We start from the raw sequence: 27,472 nt of genomic DNA, 5'->3' as shown, positions 1-27,472 counted from the left end.
TGGCAATGTATGAAAGAAAATGAATAGTTAGAAGGATAGATAGGATAGAAGATATATAGAAACAAGGGAGAATGGGACAAAAAAAAGTATAATTAAATGAAACGAGAGGGGGAATAAAGATGTAAATATGAGAATAAGGAAACGAAGCTGATGTAAAGAAGGAATATATGTTTTATGTCAATGTATGTTATGTATTGTTGTTTTGTTTGTTCTTTTTTATTAAAAAATAAAAAAAATATTTAAAAAAAGAATTGAAGAAAACTCTCTTGCTGTTTTGTTAGTAAAACTCTTACTGGCATCTTATCAGCATATTAGCATGGAAAAACAAAAGGCCCGATTGGTAACATAGACATTACCTGCCTTTTTTTTCTTTTTTTGAAAAAATGTAGAATCCTTCATGTGGTGGGATAAAGGATACCATGTACTTGATAAAAGAAGAAAGGTTATTGTTCAAACATCCCTTAAAAAAAAAACTGGGGTAGCATCAACTGCATTATTAGCAATATAGAGCAAATGGTATCTGCAGGCAAGACCAGATGGCATTGTTCCCTGGGGTGTGGAGAAGATGACTCTGCAATTGTATCAAGGGAGTGCACTGTGGCATAAAGCCCAAGCCACAGTAATGGAGGCAGATGGTATGCCAATGGGATACCTGTATCCCCTGTGCTAACATTCTTCTTTAAAGGATTATAAAATAATAATCTTACACTCAATACCTAAAGAAGTAACCTATTTTTAGATCAGGCCTTGTTTATTCATTCTAATTTCCATTATTCTTTTCCACTTCAGTTTATTTCTTGGACATAAATATATACATACTGGTACATACAGAGAGAGAGGGAGAGAGAGAGAGAGAGAGAGAGAGAGAGAGAGGAGAACGAGAGGGAGAAGGAGAGAGGGACCTCTCACTGTGGTAGCACAGAAGCACAGATCACATTTCACAGTTTGATGCATGTGCTCATCCAAGTGATGAGTGAGGAGAGACATTTCTTCCTCACCCAATTTAGAAGATGGCCTTCTGGCGCCTTTCAAGAAACTTGTATTTAAATAATGCTTTAATGCATTCAAAATACTACACATGCATTACCATAAATTATTATTACAGGAGCTATTTTCCCCACCTTGCAAACTGATGGGAAAAGCAAGAGTTTAGTGGCCTGCACAGTATCAGGCATCACAATTAGAAACCGTATACAAAAATCATTGTGTATTTCAATAAAAGTAAAATGGTGCAATCTGCCAAAATGAACTTGGCTACAGCTCAGAATTAAACTCAACGTGTATATCATTTGCTAACTAAACATTACAAAAAAATTAGTTATGTCCCCATTGTGTATATTTACATGGCAACTAAGTACAAAATGCATGGTAGTAAACTATTTTTAATTTTTGATTTGCTATATTAAGGAACTCCTTTAATAAATAAAATAATAAAATGCAAAATTAGCATAATAATAATATGGTACCACAAAATCATATTTTCAGGTCTTGTTGATGTGTATTACAATAATCTTTGTGAACATCCAAAAAATTTCTGAAATAATATTGTCTTCAGAATTAAATTATAAGCACCACCTCTGGGATGTACTTTTCTTACATATCAATGCATAGATATGTTTCACTATAAACTTCATTGATCATCCTCATTGTAGAAATGCCCTGAAGAATATAAAATAAGGCTTAGAACTAAGGTTTTTTTTGGTCATATACAAATCAATCTTGCTGCTGCGCACAATTAGCAATGATTGGAAGGGTATCTTAGCAGCAGCATTAAACAATGCTGTTGTATTAACCATGCTTATCTTCCTCTAATATAATAAGGGGAAAAAATGGAAATAGGAATGAGGTTATTGTGAATTTTCTGAGCATCTCCTAAATTTCAGATGCAGAAAGTAATTCAGAGAAATGCAAGGAAACATTGTTCCCTATCTAAACTACCTTTACAACATACTTTGTAATTTCTACTTATTTGAAATCAGACACTTGGGCTATATTGGAAATTCTGCAAATCTGTTCCTTGGAAACAGTGTTACAGCATCATCATAATAAACGTACTGGTATATATCTAAGAAATTAGTTTGGCACAGTGTTCCTATTTTATCTTACAAATGTATAGGTTTTGTATACCTCAAATCTGAGCTCAAGGTGTTTAAGAAATAAAAGTGACCTTCAATATGTTTCTGATAATTTTTCATCCAACTGTGTTTATTGAATCAAAGTAAAATGAGTTACTGTTTTCCTGTAAAATAAATAATCAATTTTACAGAGTTAAATAAAGACCATAGGCTGAAAGGAATGGGCTAATAAGAATTACATATATTTCAATGAAGAAGAATTAATGTCAAAGTAGTTATCATTGGGCTTCTAAAAGAAGTTATTATTACTTTCTTTCTCCAAAAGAATGATGATTCCAATTCATTTTTTGGAATGGGTAATAAGAATTAACTTTCTAGTTTTGGAAGCCTATATGCTAGAAAGAAGGTGAAACTTAATGTACAGTACTCTAATTTTAAAAAAAGATAGAAATTGTCGTTTTAGGAAACAATGAAGTAGTGATGTGCAAAACATTGTGTGTAAGAATCAGGCAGTATTGTGCCGTTTTTACCCAGACTGAGGCATGAATGCTTCAACCTCAGATAGATACAGAGCAGGGTTAAAGTTCAGCAGATTCTGACAGGTTCTAGCGAACCACTAGCGGAAATTTTGAGTAGTTTGGAGAACCGGCAAATACCACCTCTGGCTGGCCCCAGAGTGAGGTGGGAATGGGGATTTTGCAGTATCCTTCCCCTGGAGTAGGGTGAGAATGAAAATTTTGCAGTATCCTTCCCCTGCCATGCCTACAAAGCCATGCCCACCAAGCCACGCCCACAGAACCGGTAGTAAAAAAATTTGAATTCCACCACTGACACAGAGCACGTTAGGTTCATGCATGGATTAGAACACACATACTCTTGCAAAGGTCTCACAAAGTGGAAACAACAAAGAGATGAAATTATTATACAGTGGCAGAGTAAAGCAAAGTAGGCCTGGCCTTGGGAATAAACAAGAATGAAGTTTTAAGAATTAGTCCCTACATGAATTCACTTCCATCTCACTGAAAATAACTATATGAGTACTCATCTCAACAATTATATCTATATAAGTGGGACATATATGGTGTCAGATTTTATTTGTGTTTAAAGACAATATTTATACACCCTAAGTCATTAAAAATATGCTTTAGTAATGACTTTCAAAATATATGAATTAAATTCAACTATATTATTTTATGTATTCCACTTATTCTACCTTATTCCACTGCTTTTATATTATTGCATTTAAAGTTTTGCTAATCTGTTTTATAAATACTTTATATTGTATGTACGTTTTTAATATAAAAATGCACTCACTAATATACAAGATAAATGTTTAGGAGAATTTTTCATCACTTAGTTTTATTAACTGAATTCCGATTCCTTTCCAAGATGAAAAACCATTGTCTCTGGAACATTTTCTTATCATAGTTTATATAAAAATAGCTAAATAAATACATTTCAAAATTCATAGCACAAAATGTTTTTAAATAGATGAAATATATATGAACATTTGTTTGAAATTTTGTGCTAATCTTTTTTATTGGTACAATGTGAAGCATTGATGCAAACACTTGTTGAATTACCTTATAGTAAGAAAGTTATCAAATATAAATAAACAATATCTGTAGTATCAAATTGGAAATGATATGCAATTGGGTTCTTATAGCACATTAAATAACACATATTAAGCAAGTTTCGCTCAGGTCTTATTCCAATTTTTCTTGAACTGTGTAATAAATGAAAAAAAACCCCTGATCATCTATTGGCAACTTCTAATCCTGTCATTTTATATGAAAACAATCTCTAAAATCTACATTTAAAATTGTCATCTCTAATTATGAATTTGAAAAAATCTTTTGTCTTTCTAGAAATGAAGAAATAGGAAAAGGAATACTGTGGGTTTCATATTTTTTATAGTACCATCTCACTAATTCTCAAGAGTAGTGCCTGATTATCTATAAATATCTCTTGTAGATCTACTGCAGTTCTCAAGTGTTTATTGAGTAATTCAAAGCATCTAAATAAGGACATCAAAAATAATTAATAATAAAAAAAAATTAAAACCATTAAAAAGCGAAAGTTAGAATCTTTTGGACAAGTGATGCGACACCCAGAAAAATACGGCATATTTCACTTAATCCTCCAAGGGAAGATTGAAGGCAAACAAGGTTCAGGCAGAAGAACAACATCATGGCTTCTAAAGGACTAAAAATCTAAAGGATTGGTTTGGACAAACTCAACAGCCGTTCTTCATGCAGCTGCTGATAAAAATAGGATCGCCAACATGATCGCCGGCATCCGATGATGTATATGGCACAAGAAGAAGAAGAAGAAATAAGGATGCTTTGGTAAAACTTTAACAGAGGATAAAGTCAAGAAATATTGTATTTAGTAAGTGGATCTGTTGCCTTAAATCTAGATCAGCCAATTAATCTACTTGCAGATATGCAAGCTAAATGCTAGAGATAATTTTTACTGTTTAGCTGTTAACTGATTTCTGATTTCTTTCCAAGATTAAAAGGACACTCCTGTTAATTAAAGTAAAATAGCTAAAATAAAATATCCCCAGGTTTTAACCTAGATTTTGGTATAGCTATCTACAAAGTAGACAGCAAATTTTACATAGATCTGCCAAAACCAGGCCCAGAACATTTCTTCTTTTTAAAGAAACATTTTAGCTTAGAGAGTTCAGCATGTCCTAGAAATCTATTAAAACTTTCCTAATAAAAATACAATCAGCAATATTTCAGATGGAAATGTGGCCTCTTCCTCTTTGTTATGGAGGATATGTATCAGTTCTGCCATGTTTGTCACTAGCTTTAAAAGCCAATCATAATGTTTTGCATCATAAGAAATATATTTAAGGATAGCTCATAATAAAATAGAATTCAAATGGGAGAAAATGAAATAAAAGCATATACAAAGTAGTGAGAAAAATCTCACATCAAAAATGTAAGTATGAAAACTTGGCCCTGTAGCTTATGCCAAATAATACATAGTACCTATCAGCACTCCTTTAGTAATAAGGAACAGTAAGGCCTCATGCTCTCCCAACTCTTAACCTAAGCATACTACAATTTCATATGGCAGTGATTTGTTATCTATGGTCTACATCAGGCTGGACAACTAATAGCTCCAACGTCACATTCATTCCAGTAATAAATCTGTATCCATCTACATCATAGGATAGTGTTGACAAAATTCAGCAGCATCAGCAGAGGAAGGAAGGGAGGGAGGGACAGAGGGAGGGAGAGAGAGGGAGGAAATAGAAGCAGAAGGTCTCTGGTTGGCAAATTGTTTTAGTTTTCACTCTTAATCCTCTTTCCATAATCCCAGACTCTTAACTCCAAAATGTACCTAATTTACCCTTGAATATTGTCAGCACTAGTCTGGACCAGCTAGAGAGTCTACTATTGACCTCACCCCATTCCTAAGAGGTCCGTAAGAGGCGTGCATAAGAGCACAATCGTGCCTACCGTTCCCGTCCTATTGTTTTCTTTCATTATATCCAATTAATATAGTTATTGCATGCTTATGTTTAAATATATATATATGCTTATATGTTATATAGTTACTTTCATGCTTATGCTTATATATACTGTTGTGACAAAAGAAAGAAAGAAAGAAAGAAAGAAAGAAAGAAAGAAAGAAAGAAAGAAAGAAAGAAAGAAAGAAAGAAAGAAAGAAAGAAAGAAAGAAAGAAAGAAGGTTTAGTCTGGAAGCGGGAACATTTTGCTGCTTGGAGGTTTCTCATTGCCGTTCCTATCCTTAAAAAGACAGAAAAGCATTGAAAAGGGGACAATCACTCCCAATTTCTGTAATGACATTTGCAGACTTTTAGTGATCAAAAGAAAAATCTGCAACTCTTTATTCGAGAAAAAATGTTCATCGATTATTGAATGGTGCAGAGGATACCTACCTATTTTACATTATCTGATAAAATTATTAAAAGATAGTTCAGCTGAGATCAGTTGCATGTATTTTTCACATGCACACAAAAGATTAAAGCAACTCTTTTGTTAGTCGCAAAATCTTGTCTGACCCATCGCAACCCCATCATTATATTAATTTATTTTTATTTTGTGTAATTATACTTTTGTATTGTTATTTTATATTCTTTCATTATCACAGCATTTTTCATATTTTTATCGCAGATGTTTAGATTAGTAGTTTATGTAAACTGCCAAGTGTCTTTGTGGTGATATAGGAATATGTTTGAGAAGAAAAAAGAAATTGCTTTGTTTCTTTATTTACAATCCAAGACCAATCAAATGCAGCAACTAAAACACATCCAAAATGTTTACATGTGTATGTGTATAGGACAAATGACTAAAACGATCAGTAATATGAAGAAGACATGAGACAGCTTTCATAATTCTGTGTGAAATGAAAATAAATAATTTAAACTGAACGTTTTCCACAAAAGAAGAAAAAGGATGGTACCAAATCGAGGTTTAATTTGATTATTAACAAACTGAACAGCACATAGGCAAGAGGGAGGGAAATATAGGTAGTCCCTGACTTAAAACCACAACAGCTCAAAATTTTAATTGCTAAGCAAGACAGTTATCAAGTCAGTTTTGCCATATTGCCCAATTTTCTTGTCACAGTTATTAATTGTTGTTAAGTGAATCTGGCTTCCCCCATTCACTTTGTTTGTTAGAATGTTGCAAAAGATGATCACATGACCCCGGGACACTGTAAATGTCATTAATACATGCCAATTGCCAAGCATCCAAATTCTGATCACATGACCATGGGAATGCTGAAAGGTCGTAACTGGGAAGAACAGTCATAACTTGCCATTTTCAGTGCCATTGTAACTTTGGTCACTAAATGAATGGTAATAAGTTGAGGACTACCTGTAGACTTAAAGGATATTCTAATTAACAAAATTTGGAAGTGTATGCTTTTAATTTTGGGAGAAGTGTTGTTGTTGTCAACTACAGACCACATGTAGGAGTATGTAAAAGGGGCGTTGGTACTTACCTGAGACGCACTTTCTAGTTCAATGGAGACAGCAGTCAGAGTGGGTGGAGCTCCTCTGTTCAGATTGGATAACTGAGTCTGTTGAAGCTGCTGCTGGGAACCCCAGATTTTGATGAAGGCGAGAAAAACCAGACTCAATGCGTCGTGGAAAATAGAGAAACAAATTTTATTATCCAAAACAAACAAACAAAAGAGGATCCAGACCGAAATAGGGAGGGGCTGACTGCTGTCTCCACTGAACTAGAAGGTGCGTCTCAGGTAAGTACCAACGCCCCTTCTCCGTTATGGTGGAGACAGCAGTCAGAGTGGGACATACCAAAGCCTAGTGTCCCTAACTACGGGAGGGATCGGTCTGGACAGATTCAACCTCAGATACAAGTACCTGCTGCAGCACCCTACGGCCAAAGGCAGCTTCAGCCGAAGCATACTTGTCCACTCTGTAGTGTCTAATAAACGGAGAGGGCGACGACCAGGTGGCTGCCCTGCATATCTCTGGCAAGGATGCCTGAGTAGACCAGGCCGCTGAGGTAGCTGCACTGCGAGTGGAATGCGCTGTTAAACGCGGGGGCCTAGGCAGGGATCTCATCTCGTAAGCCTTAGCTATCGTATGCCTAATCCATCTGCCTATAGTGGACGATGTCACCTTACGCCCTAAAGAAACAGGAAGGAAAGACACAAACAAGGACTCTGTTCTCCTTAACTCTGCTGTTCTCTTAATGTAAATTCTCAAAGCTCTTCGAACATCTAAAGTATGCCAACGGCGCTCTAACCCGTGAACTGGGTGAGGGCAAAAATTAGGCAAATTAAGTTCCTGCATGCGATGGAAAACTGAATTTACTTTAGGAATGAATGAAGGATCCAAACGGAGCACTACTCGATCCGGATGGAAAACACAAAGATCACTGCGGACAGAGAGGGCAGCTAATTCTGAAATCCTTCTGGCAGAGGTGATAGCCACCAAAAAGGCAACCTTACAAGTTAATAGCCTCAGAGAGGTAGACCTCAATGGCTCATAAGGAGGCCCTGTTAGGGAATTTAGGACCAGCGAAAGATCCCAAGTGGGATATCTGTGGACCACGGGAGGACATAAATTTTGGCCCTTTGAAAACCTCCTGATAGAAGGATGTTGAGACAAGGAAGTCAGTGGATCACAGGATAAAACCGTGGAAATAGCTGCTACCTGTCTACGAAGTGTGTTGGGAGCTAACCCCTTGTCTAACCCTTCCTGCAAAAATTCCAATATATGCAAAATGGAAACCCGGAATGGAGAAACCCCCGCCCTTTGACACCAGGAACAAAAAGCCCGCAAGGAGGCTGAGTAAATGCGCTCAGTGGAAGGCCTCCGGGACGCTAACATAGTCCGGATAAGCTTGGCAGACATATTGTCTCTTCTCATGGCGCCCCGCTCAAGCGCCAGGCGGTCAACTGGAGCCATAGAGGATCTGGATGAACCAGAGCCCCTTGAGATAACGACACTCTGCTGGGAGGAATCCTCCAGGGGGGAGCCACTGACAGCGACTTGAAATCTGCGAACCAAGACCTCCGAGGCCAGTGAGGGGTGATTAAGATGACCTCTGCCTGTTCCTCCAGAATCCGACGGACCACTCTCGGGATGATTGAGAGAGGCGGGAACGCATAGAGTAACCCCTCTGGCCATGGACTGCGAAGAGCATCGACTCCCTCTGCTAGATGATCTGGAAACCTGGCAAAGAAACGAGGAAGCTGCGTGTTCTGCCGTGTTGCGAACATGTCCACCACTGGAGTGCCAAATCGACGTGAGAGGTCGTTGAACAGATCTGGATGCAGACGCCACTCCGCCTGGTCGATGACTTGACGACTGAGCCAGTCTGCCTGAATATTGGACACCCCTGAGATGTGTTCTGCAGTCAAGGACAGAAGATTCCGTTCTGCCCACAGGAATAGGGTCCTTGCTTCCTTCATCAAGGACTTGGATCTGGTGCCCCCTTGTCGGTTGACATGAGCCTTGGCTGTGATATTGTCCGTGAGCACCAGTACATGCTTGCCTGATAGATGGTTCTGGAAAAAACAAAGAGCTAGATAAATAGCCCATAGCTCTAGCCGGTTGATAGGAACACGGCGTCCAGTGATGGACCAGCCCCCTTGAGCCAGCAGCGATTTGAGGTGTGCACCCCAACCGAAAAGACTGGCATCCGTAGTTACCACCAAACGATGAGGCTCGTGCAAAGGAGATCCCTTGGAAATCGCCGATGACAACCACCAGAAGAAGGACTTGCGAACCTCCTTGGGCAGTAGGACTTTGGAAGTGGAATTGCCTGTGCCCGCTCTTTGGAATGGCAACAGGAACCACTGGAGGTCTCTAGTATGAAATCTCGCCCATGGAATGATGGAAATGGTTGAAATCATCTTTCCCAGGAGTTGGGATAATGACAGCAAGGAAACTCTGCTTTCCTTTATTAAAGAACCAGCTAAAGATCTTAAACTACTCTGTCTCTCCTGAGATAAAGAGACTCTACCTAATATGGAATCAATATTTGCTCCTAAGTGAAGTAAACAGGTTGAGGGGGTCAAATGACTTTTCTCTATATTAATAGAGAAGCCATGTAAAGAAAGAGTCTGAACTACAATCTGTAAATCCCTTCTGGCCATTGACTCTGACGATGATAAAATTAAAATATCATCCAAATAACAATAAAGTCGAATAGGTATGGACCTAAGATGAGCTGCCATAGCAGCCAAGATCTTGGTGAAAACCCTCGGGGCAGAAGACACCCCAAAGGGCAGTGCCCTATATTGATAGTGAACCCCCTTATAACAAAACCGGAGAAACTTCCTATGATCCGGGAAAATAGGGATATGAAGATAAGCTTCAGTGAGGTCTATGGAAGTGAGGAAGTCACCCTTCCGAACGCCATCTAGAATCGAACGAAGAGAGTGCATTTTAAACTTATGATAAACAATAAAACGATTCAGTCTCTTGAGGTCTAAAATGGGCCTCCAGCCCCCGAAGATTTGGGAACTAGAAACAAAAGAGAATAAAACCCATGTCCCCTTTGCCTTACGGGAACTGGTTGAATAGCCCTAATCTCCATTAAATGCTTAACTGCTGCCGCCATATGGACCCGTTTATCCCTGTTCCTAGATACCGGACAGCGAATGAAAAAATCTTTTGGAAAGGAAACAAATTCCAGAGACAAACCGTATCGAATTGTATTCTTAACCCAATTATCAGAAGTAGTGAACTCCCATTGATCCACAAAATGGGCTAACCTGCCCCCTATGGGAGGACTAGCAATGCACCTATCGATGACGCCGGAATGGACGACTTCCTCCTCCACGAAAGGGCCGCTTGGAAGGAAAGGGCCTACCCCGTGAAACTCTATCATGACCTCCTCTTTGTCTAGGAGCCCAGGACCCCTGGAACTTGGAAGAACCAGCCCCCCATTCAGAACCTCGAAAGGAAGATTGACGAGAAAGGGAGTAAATCTGGCTTCCCTCTGCGATAGACTGAAGGTAATATCTTTCTTTTGTCTTTAGTCTCGACCAATAGAGGGTCCAAAGCAGCACCATAAAGTAGCTCCCCTGCGAAGGGAGCCGATGCCAGCCTCCATTTGTGGCGGGCATCTGCCTGCCAATGTCTTAAGCCAGAGTAAGCGTCGAGCCGTCAAAGCTGAAGCCATGGATTTGGAAACAAAACGTATGGCATGTAAAGTGGAATCACCAAAATTGAACAGCTGCAATTATCTTATTCAGGTCCTGGTGGATACGGTATCCTCTGCTCGAAGTTTATCCTGTAATTGTCTGAGCCACAACAAGGTGGACCTATTAAAGAAAGATGCTGAAGAAGCCGACCGGATTGCCCAAGCTGCACCTAGATGAGCTCTCTGCAGGACTTGCTCCGCCCGTCTATCCTCTGGACGAAGGTTCTCTTCAGGCTGGCCCGGAATGGATGAGGAAGATGCCAGAGCTGCAACTGGACCATCTACAGTGGGTGTCTGTAGAGCTGAAGCTAATTTGGGGTCCACATTGAAGAAACGTTTGTCTGCTGAGGAAGGAACCGTAGAAGAACCAGGGGCTGTCCACTGGCGTTTGATTACGTCCATGAAAAGTGGGGGTGCTGGAATAGAATCCGAACTCGGTCAGGTTCAGAAAAAAGAATGTCAGATGCACCCTTGGAGGATGATGCCACAGGTTGATCCGAGGAAGAACTCAATTGAGCCACATTCTTTGCCTTGAAAAGCAAGGACTTAAAAAGACTAGGAGGAAAAAGACCAGTAAATGCCGGCTGGTCAGGTAATAACCCTTCATCTTCAGACAGGTCAGGATCTCCTTTCTAATCCCTCCAAAAGAGAGGGATGGCTAGTTACTGAGTGGGTAGGCGAGACTGTACCCAGCTGTGACTGCATTTCCTCCTCTTCAGGATCCTCCTCCCTCACTGATAGCCTTGAATGGGACAAGGAAGCCCTCTCAGATATCTGCATGCCCGATAAAAGGGTCCTTTGAATCGTCTGTTCAATGATTGCCTGAATATGTGGCGAAACAGGCAAAAGAGGCTCTGCCCCCTGACCAACAACGTGGGTTGCAGTAGAAGGAACTATCTGAGAAAACTCCTCAGGAGACTCAATAACTGGTGCATCAACTGTATGAGAAACTGGAGGAAGGGATCCCCCCCATAATGCGTCTGTAGAAATATCCACTGGGCAACATTGTAAGGAAGCTTGACCAGGAGAGGTAGAAATAATACCCTCTTGAATAAGAGACCCAGCAGAAGTAGTGGGTTCTGGATTGTCCATTGAAGAAGAGGGTAAATTAGAGACTGCCCTACTACATATTCTCTGTATTGCTTCATCTCTTCTCTGCTCATCCCTCAGAGATGCTTTAGACGACTTACTGCGGCCTGAAGTAGGTGGGGCCTTGGTTTTCTGCTTGGAAACACGGCTGCACTTTGCAATAGGGGCCTTGGGAGAGACCCCTCCTGATGGACCTTGCTCCTCCGGCAATGGACCCCTGGCGTTTGTTGGATTTTGCCAAGGCCTTAGGCATGATGAAATATTAAGTTTCTAGACCTCAATAAGGCCAAAGAATCACTTCTCCTCTTTTTTTTTTTAAATTCAAAATGGCGGCCGCCAATAGAGAGAGGGAGAAACTGACTAATAAAGTCCGAACTGGAGGAGAACTGCAGCTGAAATAATGAGAGCACAAAGCTCCACGCCCAAATTAGCCCCTAACTCCGCCTAATGTAAACTTCAGGACTAATCTTCTGAAGACTCACTCCAAATGTGCTCAAAATGGCCGCCGGAGTTTGGATAGGGGAGGGGCGGAGTGAGCACTAAGCTATAAGCGTCTCCTTCCGCAGCTGCAATAAGCGATCCATTTAAACTGTTTTGGGCGGGAAAAATCAGATTGTGCGAAATAGGAGACGGAGGGCTGGGTAAATTGCAGGCTACCCTGTGGGAGCGGAAACCAAACTCCTCAGCGATCATAATTAAAGCCGGGCGGCAAACTAATCCAAACAATTTCTATACCGCCCTCGGCAGTGCTAGAAGCTGCCCCAACGATACCGGGAGTGAATAACTCCACTCATCCAATCCCTGCTGGCTTCGGGGGCGCTAAAAACCCCACCAAAAATATCCTGGAACGCCTGCAGCTCAACAGGATTGAAGCAGAAGTAATAATCACTTCAGCAGCCAGCGGAGAAAAAATAAGAAAAATGTTACTCACAAGTATGTATTCTGCAAGTCAGGCAGGGAGAAATCAACAACGCAACCGTCCAGGCTGAACAACTGAGTCAAAATCTGGGGTTCCCAGCAGCAGGGGGCGGAACAGAGGAGCTCCACCCACTCTGACTGCTGTCTCCACCATAACGGAGAATATAGAGTGGTCCTTGCAAAGTAATTCTCCCACATTTACAAATTCTGATGATGATGATGATGATGATGATGATGATGATGATTTTGGCAAAATATATTTTGCATTTGAAGCATTATTTACATGTTACTGATACAAAAACAAAACTTATTTTTCATTTCAAACTTTTTAAAATCTTTTACTGATTGATTGGTTCTGTAAAACAAAGAATATATTCCTAAAATGATTTATACAATTTGCAGCATATAATTTACTTTAGGATTAGATTGACTACTAAACTACCAATTGTTTTGGCTGTGCATGAAAGAATTAAAGTTGCTAACACACAGTTACAAGGGTAAGACTGATAAACAGAAAGACAAGTAATTCAGTGAATTTTCAGCCATGGAACAGATATATAACTAGGAAAATAAGGTCTTTTTTAAAAAAATAGCAAAACAGAATAGACAAACAAAAATATGACAATGGTTGTACAGTTTAAAGAGATAACAGACAAACAGAGTTGGAAGGGACCTTGGAAGTCTTCCAGTCCAAAAAGCTAGCTTAGGAGGCTGGCTGTTCAAGACACAAGGACCAGCTGTAGCCCATTTGTTTTTTTTCTGGTATATCTTATTGAACTTTTTTTCCCTTTTAATGACCCTATAACCTTTGCATTAGGGTGGTCAGGGCGACTGAATGGAGCTGAGCATTTATAGGCTGGATGCCCTTCCCAACACCTATGCCGTGTTTGCGGCAGACACTTATTGCGGCCAGAGAAATACCTGCCACTATCTGGAATTGAATCCACAGACTCCTACTCATCTTATTGAACATTATGGCCCTTTAATTCTGAAGATTTATTTGTAAGATTACAAGAAGCAAATTGTTTACAACAAAGATGTAAAAAGTTGCTGAAGGAAATCAATACAATTGCAGAAAACCAAAGAAGCTGATATTGTGCTTATTCAGCTACTGGATAATTTGACTGAGGCATTCTCCAAGGATAGTCATTGGAGCATACTTATAGCAAGCTTATATGGTCTAGTGGTTAAAGCACCAGGCTATAAACCAGGAAATGGAGTTCTATTTCTGCCTTAGGTATGAATGCCAGCTGGTTGTCTTTGGGTCAGTCCTTCTCTCTCAGACCAATTTAACGGAGGATTGTTGTGAGGAAAACAGGAGGAAGAAGGAATATTATTTGATATGTTCACTATCTTGAGTTAGTTATAAAAAAATGAGGTACATAAATAAATTAAAAAGTGATTAAATAAAAATGAGTTAAAAAAAAGAAAAAAATTAAGTGTGACCAGCACCTACCTTTACAGAAAAAGAAGGCAATAATAAGCTTAAGTTAACAACTTGCAAAAGAGCAGAAACTACTTTCTACCCATACATTTTACAATATGCATTTTACAGCACTTGGTGGATGCAGCATTCAGAATGCTATTAGCTAAAAATGCAGAATAATTGTGGTAGAATTAAAAAGATTCTGGAAGAGGACCTGGTTGACTTGAATTTGGAATGAACCTCACACCAAAATCTATCCTCCTCCTCCTCCTTTTTTCTTCTTCTTCTTCTTCTTTTGCAGTTTCCCCTTGCAATGTATGGATTTGAAATAGAGAATAATGTTTCAAAATAAAAGGTGTAAAATTTCTTATTTTGTATTTAAATCATTTGATTTTTTCCCCCCAGGCTACACAAACATGTATTTCAGTAAATTGTTGTATTTCTTGTTGATATAATCTGAGATTATACTAATTTGTGATTTAATTTAAAATTTAATTTTAGAAATTTTCTGCATTGTGTTATGTATATCTTTTCACTACTTTTAGAGTTTTTTGCATGTCCATCACATGAGGTAAAATGTTCCTTCTGTTTCACTGCATTAGGCAGGAATATTCTATATATAATGCAAAGCTTTTCTAGGATAAACAATTTGCTATTCCAGGGGTAGTCAACCTTTTTATACCTTCTGCCCACTTTTGTATTTCTTTTAGTAGTAAAATTTTCTAATCACCCACCGGTTACACAGTATTGGTGATGTATAAAGTGTATCATTGTCTGTGCATGCCTCCCGCGCATCGTGGATTGGGTTTGGGGGAGCGCTGGCAACCAGCTTTGCTTGTCTGTTATAGCTGGGTGGTGTGGGGGGAGATGCGCGAGCTATTCTGGGACTAGGCTCTTTTGTTTGCGGTCGCACCAAAGCACCATTTAATTTCACTTACGTAACGTGAACTAAACGTATACGTGGGCGATACAAATAGTATATTTTCAGAAATTTAAATTGCCACGGGGAATTTTATGAAAACCTAATGAAAATGTTTTTAAATAATGCTATGAAATTTTTTTAAAAAGTCAATTAAATTAAAAAAAAGGAAAGTGTCGGACAAAACCCCTACCACCCACCATGAAAGCTGGAACACCCACTAGTGGGCGGTAGGGACCAGGTTGACTACCACTGTGCTATTCGTTCAAAGTATATGCCTAACTGATCAGATTTAAAAATGAGATTGGACCAAGCTACATCTAAAGTAGAACATTTGTGTGCCTACTTTTATTGATATACGGTATACTTCATATAAATCCAGTTGAAAGTCTTAGTTTTCTCATAAAAGAAGCAGAAAAATAATTATAATCTCACTAATTATAGTATAATTAGTGAGCCCCAGTGGCACAGTGGTTAGGGTGCAGTACTGCAAACTACCTCTGCTGACTACCGGCTAACTGCAAATTGGCAGTTCAAATCTCACCAGGCTCAAGGTTGACTCAGCCTTCATCCTTCCAAGGTACGTAAAATGAGGACCTAGATTGTTGGGGGCAATATGCTGACTCTGTAAACCACCTAGAGTCTGCTGTAAAGCACTGTAGAACTGTATATATTCAAATTGCTATAGTCACTTTTACTTTACAGAAAGAATGTTATTGAAAGCACATACGAACAAAGTCTGCAACGGTTGGGCTCCTGGAACAGAAAAAGGTACCCCATCTGAAATAATAGAGCAAAGTGTACCCACCATATGTTACAGCAACTACACAATTATAACAACTTCCACACAGGATTTTAAATAGCTAGTACATATAATGGAATCTATCATTTGTCAGAATTAGAGAAAGAAAATGTGTAAAACAGGGGAATAGAATAATGGTATATGGGAGGGGGAGAGAATTAATACATTACATATACTAAATGATTTCCAAAAGCTGCTTAAACAAATATATCAGCTGTTTATATATTAAGTGTATTAAATGGTAATTGCCTTTCCATAAAGTGTTTTTAACCAGCCATGAAATAAAAGGGACCATCAAATTTAAACTGCAGTATTAAATGAAGCATCAAACTTTTATTCAACAATCCAAAATTCTTTATGAAACTATTTGAGAGGACTGGACAGAGATTTTACAAAGGTTAAACATACCGTATAATCCAAGAAAGAAATGCAGGCCACAATAGAGATCAGTACAATTCAATGTTATTGATTTAATGTAGAGTGAATTGACTGACAAGGGTACACTAGAATGAATTAGTCCCTAAGGATATTGTACAATTCAATTGCCCAAAGTTTCCCACTAGGCACAATCGAAATTGTCCGCAATTTAGAAGCCAAAGAGAGAGTACAAATTTTATTGCAATGACATAAATTACCATCTCATTGCAATAAAAAAGGAAGTGTGGTTATGGAAGCAAACTGAATGTTTTCTGGCAGTTTTGATGATGGAACAAGATTATCCTGAAGTCAGTTGATCAAAGAATCCTCCTTAAAAGCTTGAAATCTGAGGGTATCATGACTGTTCATTAAACCTCCCTTTCTTATCTCAGGTTTCATACTGTTTTCAGCAATGTCAGTATTCAAAAACTCAAGCCAATTCCTTTGCAATCTTATAAATCTGAGATTATTAAAACAGATCTTGGCTGCAAACAGTATCGTAAATTTGCTGGAACAATGTAGGAACATAATCAAAGTTATTGGTATGTCAGCCACAATCTTAGCTAGGATTATATATGGGCTGTAGAAACAGGAATAATCAGAAGATGGCAGCAAAAAGATATATATATATATCTTTTCTGCCATCTAATGGCCATGTGAAGGTTTGTGATATGGTTATGGTAGTCCTATCTTAATTTGCATCCTTCATAATTTGATCAATTTCTTTGTGGTCTCTGACCTTAAAGTCTCCTATATATGTCCATTCATTGTATCAGCACATAGTATATTGTTCTCCATGAAATGTCGAATCTGCCCTCAAGCTATTGTATACTGTATATGATGAACATTTGCTGAGTAGTATATTTCTTGGAACCTCACTTTATCAACCACATCACCATCTTCTTTCATCAACTAAGGCTCAATACTGCGAACTATAAAACTTTCTAATCCTATTTCACAGGTTATCCCCTTACACATTCCTATGAATACTTTATATACTCACCACAAGCCATTAAGCTAGCAGAATGTCACTGAAATGAGTAAGAATTTCAAAGAGTATATAGCACATAAATACAATTTGATTGTAATTGGTAAAACAAACAAACAAGCTGTTTGTATCAATGAACTGAAAAAGTTAATTTATGGTAATTATGGGATCTGAAGTCAACTTCTGGATGACATCATAATAGGGAATACTACATATAAACAGAATTTGTTGGAGAAATAGTAGGAATAAATACAATAAAATACAATAAATACAATAAAATAGCAGAAATAAATACAATAAAATAGTCACCCACAGTAAATTTTCATATTAATTACTGCAGACCAATAATGGTTCTGAACATGCCCAAACTATAAGTAAAACATTTATTTACACTGGTGGGGGAAAGTCACTTGAGATATTTTGTCCGGTGTCCAGCAAATCATGTTTGTCCATGAAATCATTATTTTCATTTAGGGGTTGGGTGGCATATATATATTTAATAAATAAGCAATAGCAAAACTTTTAGTTTTGCTTTACTATTCCCACCATACTGAACCTTAAATTCATTGTTAAAGGAGTTTATCCCTGAGTTCCAGTTTCCCTTTAGGCACAGAAACCGTCTGGATGACTTTCAACTAGCCATTTTCTTTTAACTGCACCACATCATAGAGTTGTGAGGAAAATAGGAGGAAGTATTATATATACATAGTTCCTAGTTGTAGAAAACAAAGACAAGGAGTAAATCTAATAAATAAATCTAAGTTGGAGCTAAGCTAGAGCACAGAGTGTCACACTGATCTGCAGAAATCACAACCCTGGTGTAAATGCTATACTGGAAAGGGTACACACTGCATGTCACAAAGCAGAAAATTACTCACTCAATGTAATTTTCACATTGTTGTAATATTCCTGAAATTGCCAGGAATTCAAAACAAATTAGTATGCAGTTTTGCCTTAATTTCTCTGATACTGCAAGGAACTATGTGCTCTAAAGGATCCTACAGAGGATACTTTAATAAGTTAAATAAAATTATATTGTAAAAAAAATCAATCAAAGGTCTATCTATTTTCTGAATGTTATTATATGGGCAAAAATTTTGCCCACAGAAATTCAAATATATTCAGTTGCTTATCACATTATCATGTTATTATTACCCAGCTAGCAAATTTATGAGGATATTTGCAAAGCAAATTCTACAATTTAATGCAGAAATTATTGGCAGAAGATTCCCCTTAAAAATCAGTTCAGCTAGTCACAGAATGCTTCCTATTGTACTTTGACCTAGCAACAATTATTTGCATATTTGCACTTTATTTTATGTTTTGTTAATCAGATGTAAATCTAAGAATCAGCTTAAATATGCTTTTTGTTCTAAAAGATCAAACAATTGATCCCTTTGTCATGTCTCACTGTGAACACAGCCTCAAAGCTACTAATCTATTTGTAGATTCCCCCCTACTCCGAATCCAATAGTTACCTTTGAGAATCTTAAAATAATGTTATAGATATATATATGGATGATGTAGCAATATGTTCAAGCTACTACGTAACTATATATGCATGATCTTTGGCTTTCCATAATCTTTGGAAGATTCCCCAGAGATCTCAAAAAATATAATCCAATAATAACTTTTAATATGACAGAAGGGGAAAGTTATTAAATTAATGACTGCAGAGTAATCATAGCAACCTCATTTGCCCCCCAGCATGACATTCAAAAGTCAGTGTCATGCCCAGACCAGAAAAAGTTGTATATTCTTGGTCCAAACTGTATTATCTCAATATGTTCTTTTAATTTATATAATATTCATACTTGCTACACTATTTTTCTTCTGAGATAAATAATATTACATAAAAAGAAAAGTGTTGTAAAAGAAATTAAAATAAGGACGTAAGAAAAAAGAGAATATAGCTTCTCCTAGATTATTTCCTACCTTTCTATTTTTGCAAATTATTCTTGCTTCCATTATAACTGCCACCGTACCTTCTTTTGATAAGTCATCATTCCATACAATATATCATATATTATCCACTACCCATCTATCAACATTATTTCATTTCAAGACAAAATTAAGATTTAATTTCGACAGGACAGTGTTTTTTTTAAAAAAACTTTTGTTACAGAAATATTTTCAAATTAACCCATAATAAAAAGATTTCAGCCTTTGGCACGCATGTATAGTACATTCAAATAACTCCAGACACCAGACGCTGGGATTGTACTATCATACGTGGTAGACATGTCTATAAGCGAGAAATTATTGGGCAAGAATTCAATCATGGTTAGAAAAAATGACACAGCTACATATTGATTCAAAGCCAGAGCTGTTTCTGTTGAATATCTTATCAGAGAAATTTAGTAAAGAAAACGTATATTATATCATACATGTAATAACTGCAGTGAGAATTGTATTTGCACAAAAAGCAGAAAAAAATGCCATAAAGGGTGAGGTAATTAAGAAAATATCAGAACATGCAGAAATGAATAGACTAACAATGACAATTAAAGGGAAGGAAGAATCGGAATATTACAATATATGCGGGAAATTTTACCAATGGATAGAGATTGAATATAGACAATAAGTAGTATAAAATGTAAGAAATCTGGAAAGAACATGTTGTAATAAATTAAATTAAAATGTAAAAGCAAAGATACATATGTATTACGAAAATGGTGGTAAATGTTGAATATGATGACACAAAAATTTTGTACTCAGATGACACACTGATTGAATAATGTACTGCTTGTTTAAAAATAAAAATAAAAAACTTTTTTTAAAAAATAACTCAAATATATTCATTCTCTCTCTCTCTCCTCTCCCTCTCTTCTCTCTCTCTCCCTCTCTCCTCCCTCCCCTCTCTCTCTCGATAGCTAGATGGATGGATGGATGGAGAGGGAGGGAGGGAGGGAGGGACTTACTGTCAATACTAAAGAAATCCATTATGGCTTTCTATCAGAAATTACTTACCAGAAATAATTCTATCCCAAGGACAGAATGTATGATGCATGATGAAACGATCCAAACCAGGGTCTTTTCTTACATCTTTTTCCCCTCTCTAAAATGCCAAATTAAAATTGGGTAGTAATCCAATGCAGGAGACCACTATTTGTACACATACTATTGCAATTCTCTATATCTCAAGTTTTTATGACAGTGATGGTTAACCTTTTCAGGACCGGGTGCCCAAAGCCTGAACCCCCAGAATGCAATGTGTGTGCATCCCTCCTGCATGAGCTCTGCCCCGTGCATGCACGCATGCCTCCCACATCTGGCCCACCCCTGTGCATGTGCATATGCCCCCTGCCCCCACGCATGCGCACACACTCCGCATGCGCCCTGCCCCCACGCATGTGTGCGTACCTCTGCATGCGCTCCACCTCCACACATGCGTGGCAGAGACCTGAAGACCATGGCTGGTGGGAGGCCCGTGCACAGATACAGTGGAGCTGAACTGGGACGACGGCTCATGTGCCATCAGAGAGGGTGTTACATGCCACCTCTAGCACACATGCCATAGGTTCGCCATCACGGTTCTACGAGATTAAACTTTTGCACCCTTTAAGGAGAGCACATATATTACTCTCAGTTAAACCATTTGACACAAATGCTTCCATTTTTTATATATGTTTAAGGATCTGAATTTACCACGGTAGTTTATGTGGCTTATAATTTATTATAATAGGTTTATAATAATACATTCATTATAAGAATTACTTATTGCTTTTTTATAAGTGCTTTACATAGGAAACATAGTCCCAAATAATACCAAATTGGGGAAGGGTAATTATAATAGGAAATAATCAGCAAGTAATTTAACATGCAGTAATACAAATAATACATAACTCCTACTGAATTGTTTCAGTTAAACATAAACTTGTCTCCCGGTCTGGACCCTTTAATAATTTTTTTCTGTTCATTGAATGTTCTAGTCATTTGGGACAAAATGTTGCATAGAGCAGAATACAGAATACAGTTCATTTGCCCAAGTTACACATATGTTTTAGGATTAGGTTTCTATGACAAAATGTTCTGATGTGTTGACCCAAGAAGCTCTTTCCTCTCCCCTTTGATACCAACAGTAACTCTCTCATACCCTCCTACCAAATATCCATTTTAACGGTATACTATTTTAAATTTTAGCCAATTATATAATAAGTTTTTTAATCTTTGTTTTTATTTGTATATTGTCATTGTTTTATTATGGCTGTATAAAAATCGAAATAATAATAATAATAATAATAATAATAATAATAATAATAATAATAATAATAATAATAATAATAATAATAATAATAATAATATATGGACTGACATTTAAAGCAGATAAAGGGATGATATTAGTTAAGTTTTTCTACTAGAGATATCTATATAGGAAGGGATTGGAGAAGAAGGAAGTAGGGAGGGATTTGTTTTAAGCTATGAACAAAAGGGGCCACTTGGTAGATTTTGTTGGAATATTCTGAGCAGGCTGCATTCCAAACAGAACAACATTAGAGTTCATGTGTGCCCTATTCTGTTGAAGAAACACTTAAAGCAGCATTATAGGTATTTCTTGTTTAGCTACCCCAATTGGCAGTAGCAAAATGATACTAGACCAAAGAAGTCGCCAAGTGAGACACAAATGTGCTTACAATCTTGCTTCAGCTTTCCTTTGTTTTACAGCCTGTGATGGTCATAAAAGGCAAGGACTGGTTGCAAAGTTACTTTTTTTTAATCACTAACATAACTGTGAACAATTGTTAAATAAATTGGTTGCTAAATGAGGATTGTATCTTTTTTGTTTCTCTAAAAATATTTAAAACACCCTTGGGAAGTTTCTCTGTACATGGTTAGAAGACCGAAATTTAGAATCCATGGAAGCCTCAGATGCCAGACAATTGCTCTGCACCCAAGGATAATAGCTTTTCATTGACAGCACTGTGTGACATTTGATTTTGTTCTTTTTATATAAGAGCTTTTAATGTTAGTCCACAGCAGAGATTAGCATGCAGCATTCATAGGACCCTGGATATCCATTACCTCAAAAGAACAACTTCTCATTACTATGTTTAATCCAGAAATTAAATATTTTAAAAATGAGGGATATGGCCAAGTTTCATGAGATTGCTGACTCTCAAAATTCACCAAGAATGTCCAAAATCTTATAAAATGCTAGAGATTTCAGGTAATTCTCATTTAACAACCATTTGGTTCAGCAAATGAAGTTACAATAGTGCTGAAAAAACAGCGCCGATGACCAGTTGACCAGTCCTGAAATTCCAGACATTTCAGTAAACCACAGTCAGAAGACTGTGACCTGGGCAATGGGCAACCAGCTTGCACTTTTGCAACCTTCCCTGCCAGCTTCCTACAAATAAAGTCAATGTGGAAGCCGGCAGGGAAGGTAACAAGTTGCTCCAGTAAGTCACTTATTCACCCACCAGCAGCCACTTCTGGTCTCACTGTGCTTGTGCCATGCTTCACGGGCTACTTGCACACCTTCCCTGGTCCATCAGCAGCCATCCCGGCTCCACTATATCTTACCTGTCTGACTGCTTGTTAGTTACCTGCGATTCACTTAACAACCCACAATCCGTTTAACAATGGCAACTGGAGTGAAAGGATTGCCGTCACTAAGCAATGTGGTCGATGACATCATGTTTTATAATCACATTGCTTAGTGATGAAAATTTTGGTCCCAATTACTGTCATTAAACAAGACCTACTTGTACCATAATCTCCTGAGATGAATGATCTTGCCATATTCTAATTGACTTTGGAAGGGGGCACGGTGAGAAATTATGCAATGGTATCTAGAAAGGTTAACATTCCCTGATCCAGAGGCTCAGAAGCTTCAGAATGGTTCACCCCCTAAAAGCAGCACAGTATGTACCAGGCCTTTGTTAAATATGCATCAAGTGCTGTCATACTTTCTTTCTTACCTCTGTGACATTATGCTAAGTTTTGTGAGGTCTTTCTTGAATTCATAGTCTTAATGAAATTGGTTTTCACCCATATTTTGAAATCACGATATGAGCAACTAGGGAAGCTGATTGGGTAACTTTGCAATGGTCACTCCCAATTCACTTCTCAGGGGAAAACATAGGATAAGGGAGCACTATATGACATATTTGAGCTCCAATTCCAAAGAGGAAATATAAGTCAAATAAATAAAAGAAACCCAGTAAAGGGATAATTTGAAACTTACTGTGCCAGAACACTTTTTCATAAAGTATGGTTACCATCGCATGCCACAAGCCAAACTGAACTATCGCTGGTCTATTCAATTAGGTTCAGTTCTTCATCCTTCTATATAGGACATTATCCTTCAGCCTAACTTTAGGAAAATAAAACAGAAGATGATCTTTCTCCCAAACTCCAAAAATGCAGAACAAACCTTATGGTATGTAACTGCAGTTTTCACAGAGGGTGGATTTTTAAAAAAGAAATTCCCTTATAAAATTACTGATACTAAATCTATAAGCATAAAAACAATTTATGGGAAAAAGAGACCCACAATGGAAGTATAATGGTGCAGTCTGGTTTTTATCAATTCTGCCTTTATATAAAAGGATTACATGGGACAGACTTTTTTAGGAAACCAAAGCTGAATTTTGTCTATTCAAAATGAGGCCTATTTATCAGATTTTTAATGTTTTTTCATATCAAAACTAGGAGCATGTCATACAATGTTACTCTATATTATGAACTTTTAAAAGAACAAATTCTAAGATCTACAGTAATAATAGGATTCACATCCTCAGTAATCTCTAAAGTAATTATTTAGGAAATACACTCTCCACTGAAGATGGGTATACAGTTTTTTTTGAATGAATAAGATTGCAAGGTCTGTTTAGTTTAAGAATAAACTACAAGATAACCAATTCACTAATAAAGAGCTCCATAAAAAGTTATAAATCAAAAAGAAACTATTGTGTCCTTCATATGACTCCAAGGTCATGTTTATTATCTGCACTGTAGAAAAAGAGGAATAAGTCTGCTTGCCAACTGTCTTGCTCCAAAACTTTTCTTTCTTTCTTATTTCACACATTCAGCCAAAATAGAATACTTGTGTGAAAATGCCCTGAGTCCCCAACATTGCCAATTTGAGCAGAAAAGCCTGAAGATCTTCTACTCAAACGTGCTTTTAACAAAGAAACTGAAAGAAACCAATAAGCAGAATCAGGTTCACAGGTATCTTTGTTTGTGTTCAAGAAGAATCGAGTAAAATACTCTTTATGACCTTGTTTTCAACATCCCAGTATGAAAAGGAAAAAGAAGAGAGGAAGGTAGACACACAAAAGGCTGTTGTGTGGTTGGATTTATTTTCAATAGAGATGGGTACAGTTTTGGAAAATGTAAGGATCAAGTTAGGAACAGATTGTAATAAATAAAACCTATATTTATATGTTATATAGTTGTTACCAGTCAACTTCAATTTGATGGCAACTAATCAATCCAAGTTGCTCAATTTTGATTAACCCCTCAAATTCTTGTTTACTATTTCATGCTCTGCAGATTGGTAATTATGGGATTTGAACTCAACTTCTGGATGACACCATAACAGGGAATGCTATATATAAAGAATCAACAAAGTGTAGTGGATTAATACTTAGAATTCAGTTCAAATCTCTCAGTAAAAGCTCAGAAGAATACCAGGACCACTCCATACATTTGTTTATTTTGTAGAATTCAGAAAACTATCTATGCTGATTTGAAAACAGAGTGAGATGAAAAGTTGGAAGATATCTAATTCTGTAACTCTGAACTTTGTTTCTATGACTTTTATTACATTCTATGACTTAAATTATTCATGATTCTTATGACAAATTCAAATATGAGACTACTTATTATTTAAGTGAGAAACCTAGACCAAAGGTGAAGCAGAGAAATAAACTGCAGCTAATATTAGAAAAGAATTGGGCAGAGAGAAGAAAGCATCTAAAGAAAAGACTTACGTTTGTTTGTTTTTAAGGACATTTAAGAGAACAAATGCAAAAAGGGTTACAGAACATAAAGAAGTATGGCAGAAGCTTGTTTCTGCCTTTTTTTTTTTTGAACCAATTTTGTCTTGAAAAAGCAAATTACTTTGACATTGGGCACCACACTAGCCTTCACATTGGCTATAAAATGATATTTTTTACAAAACTTCAATCTGTACATTTTATATCACATTCATGGTTTCTTGAAATCAAAACCTTCCATCATTCCACTGGAAGGTTCACCTACATAAAACTCAGTTGGATAGAATCTGTTTTCCTTCTTCTGCTCAAATTTCGTATAATAAACCAGAAAAGCAGAAAAATTATGAATGATTTCTTATGTAGAATGCACATGGCTTGACATTTGTCAATAAATAAATAAAAATATTCTAGATCTTATTAACATTTTTTTTAAAAAAATGCTACCCTAAAAGTAAATTTTGAACTGGTCTCTCTCTCTCTCTCTCTAAGAAACAACAGAGAAAATTTATAATCATTTTAAATGAACAAACTTATGGAAATGATAAATATTCCACTTAACAGACAAATCATTTCTTCACTAACACACACATAACTCTCACACACATACACACCAACACCCCACACCCCACACACTCACACTATTATTTATTTATTTACAAAAGTTTTTATAATACTTCAATCATTATGACACCAAATGGCCAAGAACCAAGAAAATACAAAAATATCATACAAGCATGCAGTGTCCATGCAGCTACAAAATAAGAATCTAATCTCTATAACACTACCATTAATTAATTAATCAACACATCCACTTAGCATTTACTTTATCAAGTAGATTTACTGTATATCCTAGTTATTTCAGACAAGTTGCAGATGTAAGTTTTGTTCAAGTTGAATCTTTTTAAAGATACAATTGTCAAAATGTTGGGAATATGATTAAAAACTGATAAATTAACAAATTGTTTTGAATAAGTAAAAAAAATATTCTCTTCATTTCTAAAAGAATGTGCTGAGAATCACATAGAAAAAAAATCTAGTCATTTGTTTTCATTCGATAACCAACTACTCGAACTTGATTATATGATAAAGTAATAACAATTGAGTAATTTTTGAGTGAGACTGATATTCACAATTACCACAAGATTGTATGTTTTGAAAGCATAATTGAAACTTTAAGAAATATTAGAGACCATTTATTTGCTGAAAAAGAAAATCTGGATGGACTTTCTGTTGAATTATATAAATCTTTTTTATACAATAATTTAATTATTAGAAACCAGTAATAAAATATTTAAATCCAGTAATTTCCTTTTAGCTTTTTATGAAGATTATATAACATTGATTTTAAAACTGGGTAAATATCTAAATACTGCACGTTATAAAGCTGCATCATTAATTAATACAGATAGTAATTATTAACTACTTCGTTAGCTAGGCATTTGCAGGGAGTTGTTACCATACATAATTCATCTCAGTTCAAATTTGTTAAAAGTAGAACAGCTTGAATAATTCATGTTTATTAATAGATATTTTGGCTATAACTCAAGATACATTTGATTTTTCTGCACTAATATCTTTAGATGCTGAAAAATCTTTTGCTATGGTTCATATTAATTTTATAAAGCAAGTTATTTATAAATATGGATTCCTGCCCTATAGTAAATGCATTGCAATTTACTACTTGCAACCAAAAGCAATAATAATAACCAATCAATTAATTTCTGAATCAGTTGAGTTACAATATGACCCTTGTCAAGGCTATCCAATTTCTTGGTGCATTTTTATTTTAATTCTTCAACTATCTGCAATTTTTGTTAGACAATATCATGAGATTATTTGAATTGCACTAGCAGATTCATAGTATAAATTATGTTTACATGCTGATGATACTTTGCTAATATTGGCGAATTACTTCATAGTCTAACTTGTTACTGTTTGCCCAACAACATGGTAAATATTTGGGTTATAAAATTGTTTTGGAAAAATATACTTTTTTTGTGTGCAATATATTAGCTGATGAATAAAAGAGGCTGGTTTATGTAATCTGTACAGATTTTTTGGGAAGGTTGAAAGTAATTCATCAAAATATTTTATTCCAATCTTAAAGGATACCCAAAGAATGTATCAAAAAGGACGTTGCCTTACCTGAATGCCCATTCTGCTGAGTAGAGGGGCCAGTAGTCAGGAATGGGTTAACTCTGACATCTGATCCAGGATTGAGTC

General features: G+C 36.7%; 1 protein-coding gene across 2 annotated transcripts in view; it reads right to left on the bottom strand.

Moving 5' to 3' along the window:
- Nucleotides 1-27,472, bottom strand: part of IGSF11 (immunoglobulin superfamily member 11) — a 217,550-nt gene that overhangs the window by 92,301 nt on the left and 97,777 nt on the right. Inside the window, exon 1 of one of the 2 annotated variants that reach the window (XM_058185681.1) lies at nucleotides 20,274-20,350. The exons of the other annotated variant lie outside the window; for it this stretch is intronic. Coding sequence (XP_058041664.1) covers nucleotides 20,274-20,313 — 40 coding nt within the window. The 5' untranslated portion in view covers nucleotides 20,314-20,350. Of the gene's footprint in view, nucleotides 1-20,273; nucleotides 20,351-27,472 lie in introns of those variants that run through there. 2 annotated transcript variants of the gene reach the window in all.

The sequence above is a fragment of the Ahaetulla prasina genome, chromosome 5 (assembly GCF_028640845.1).
Source record: "Ahaetulla prasina isolate Xishuangbanna chromosome 5, ASM2864084v1, whole genome shotgun sequence".
Lineage (NCBI taxonomy): Eukaryota > Metazoa > Chordata > Lepidosauria > Squamata > Colubridae > Ahaetulla > Ahaetulla prasina.
This window is presented reverse-complemented; position numbering and strand designations above follow the sequence as displayed.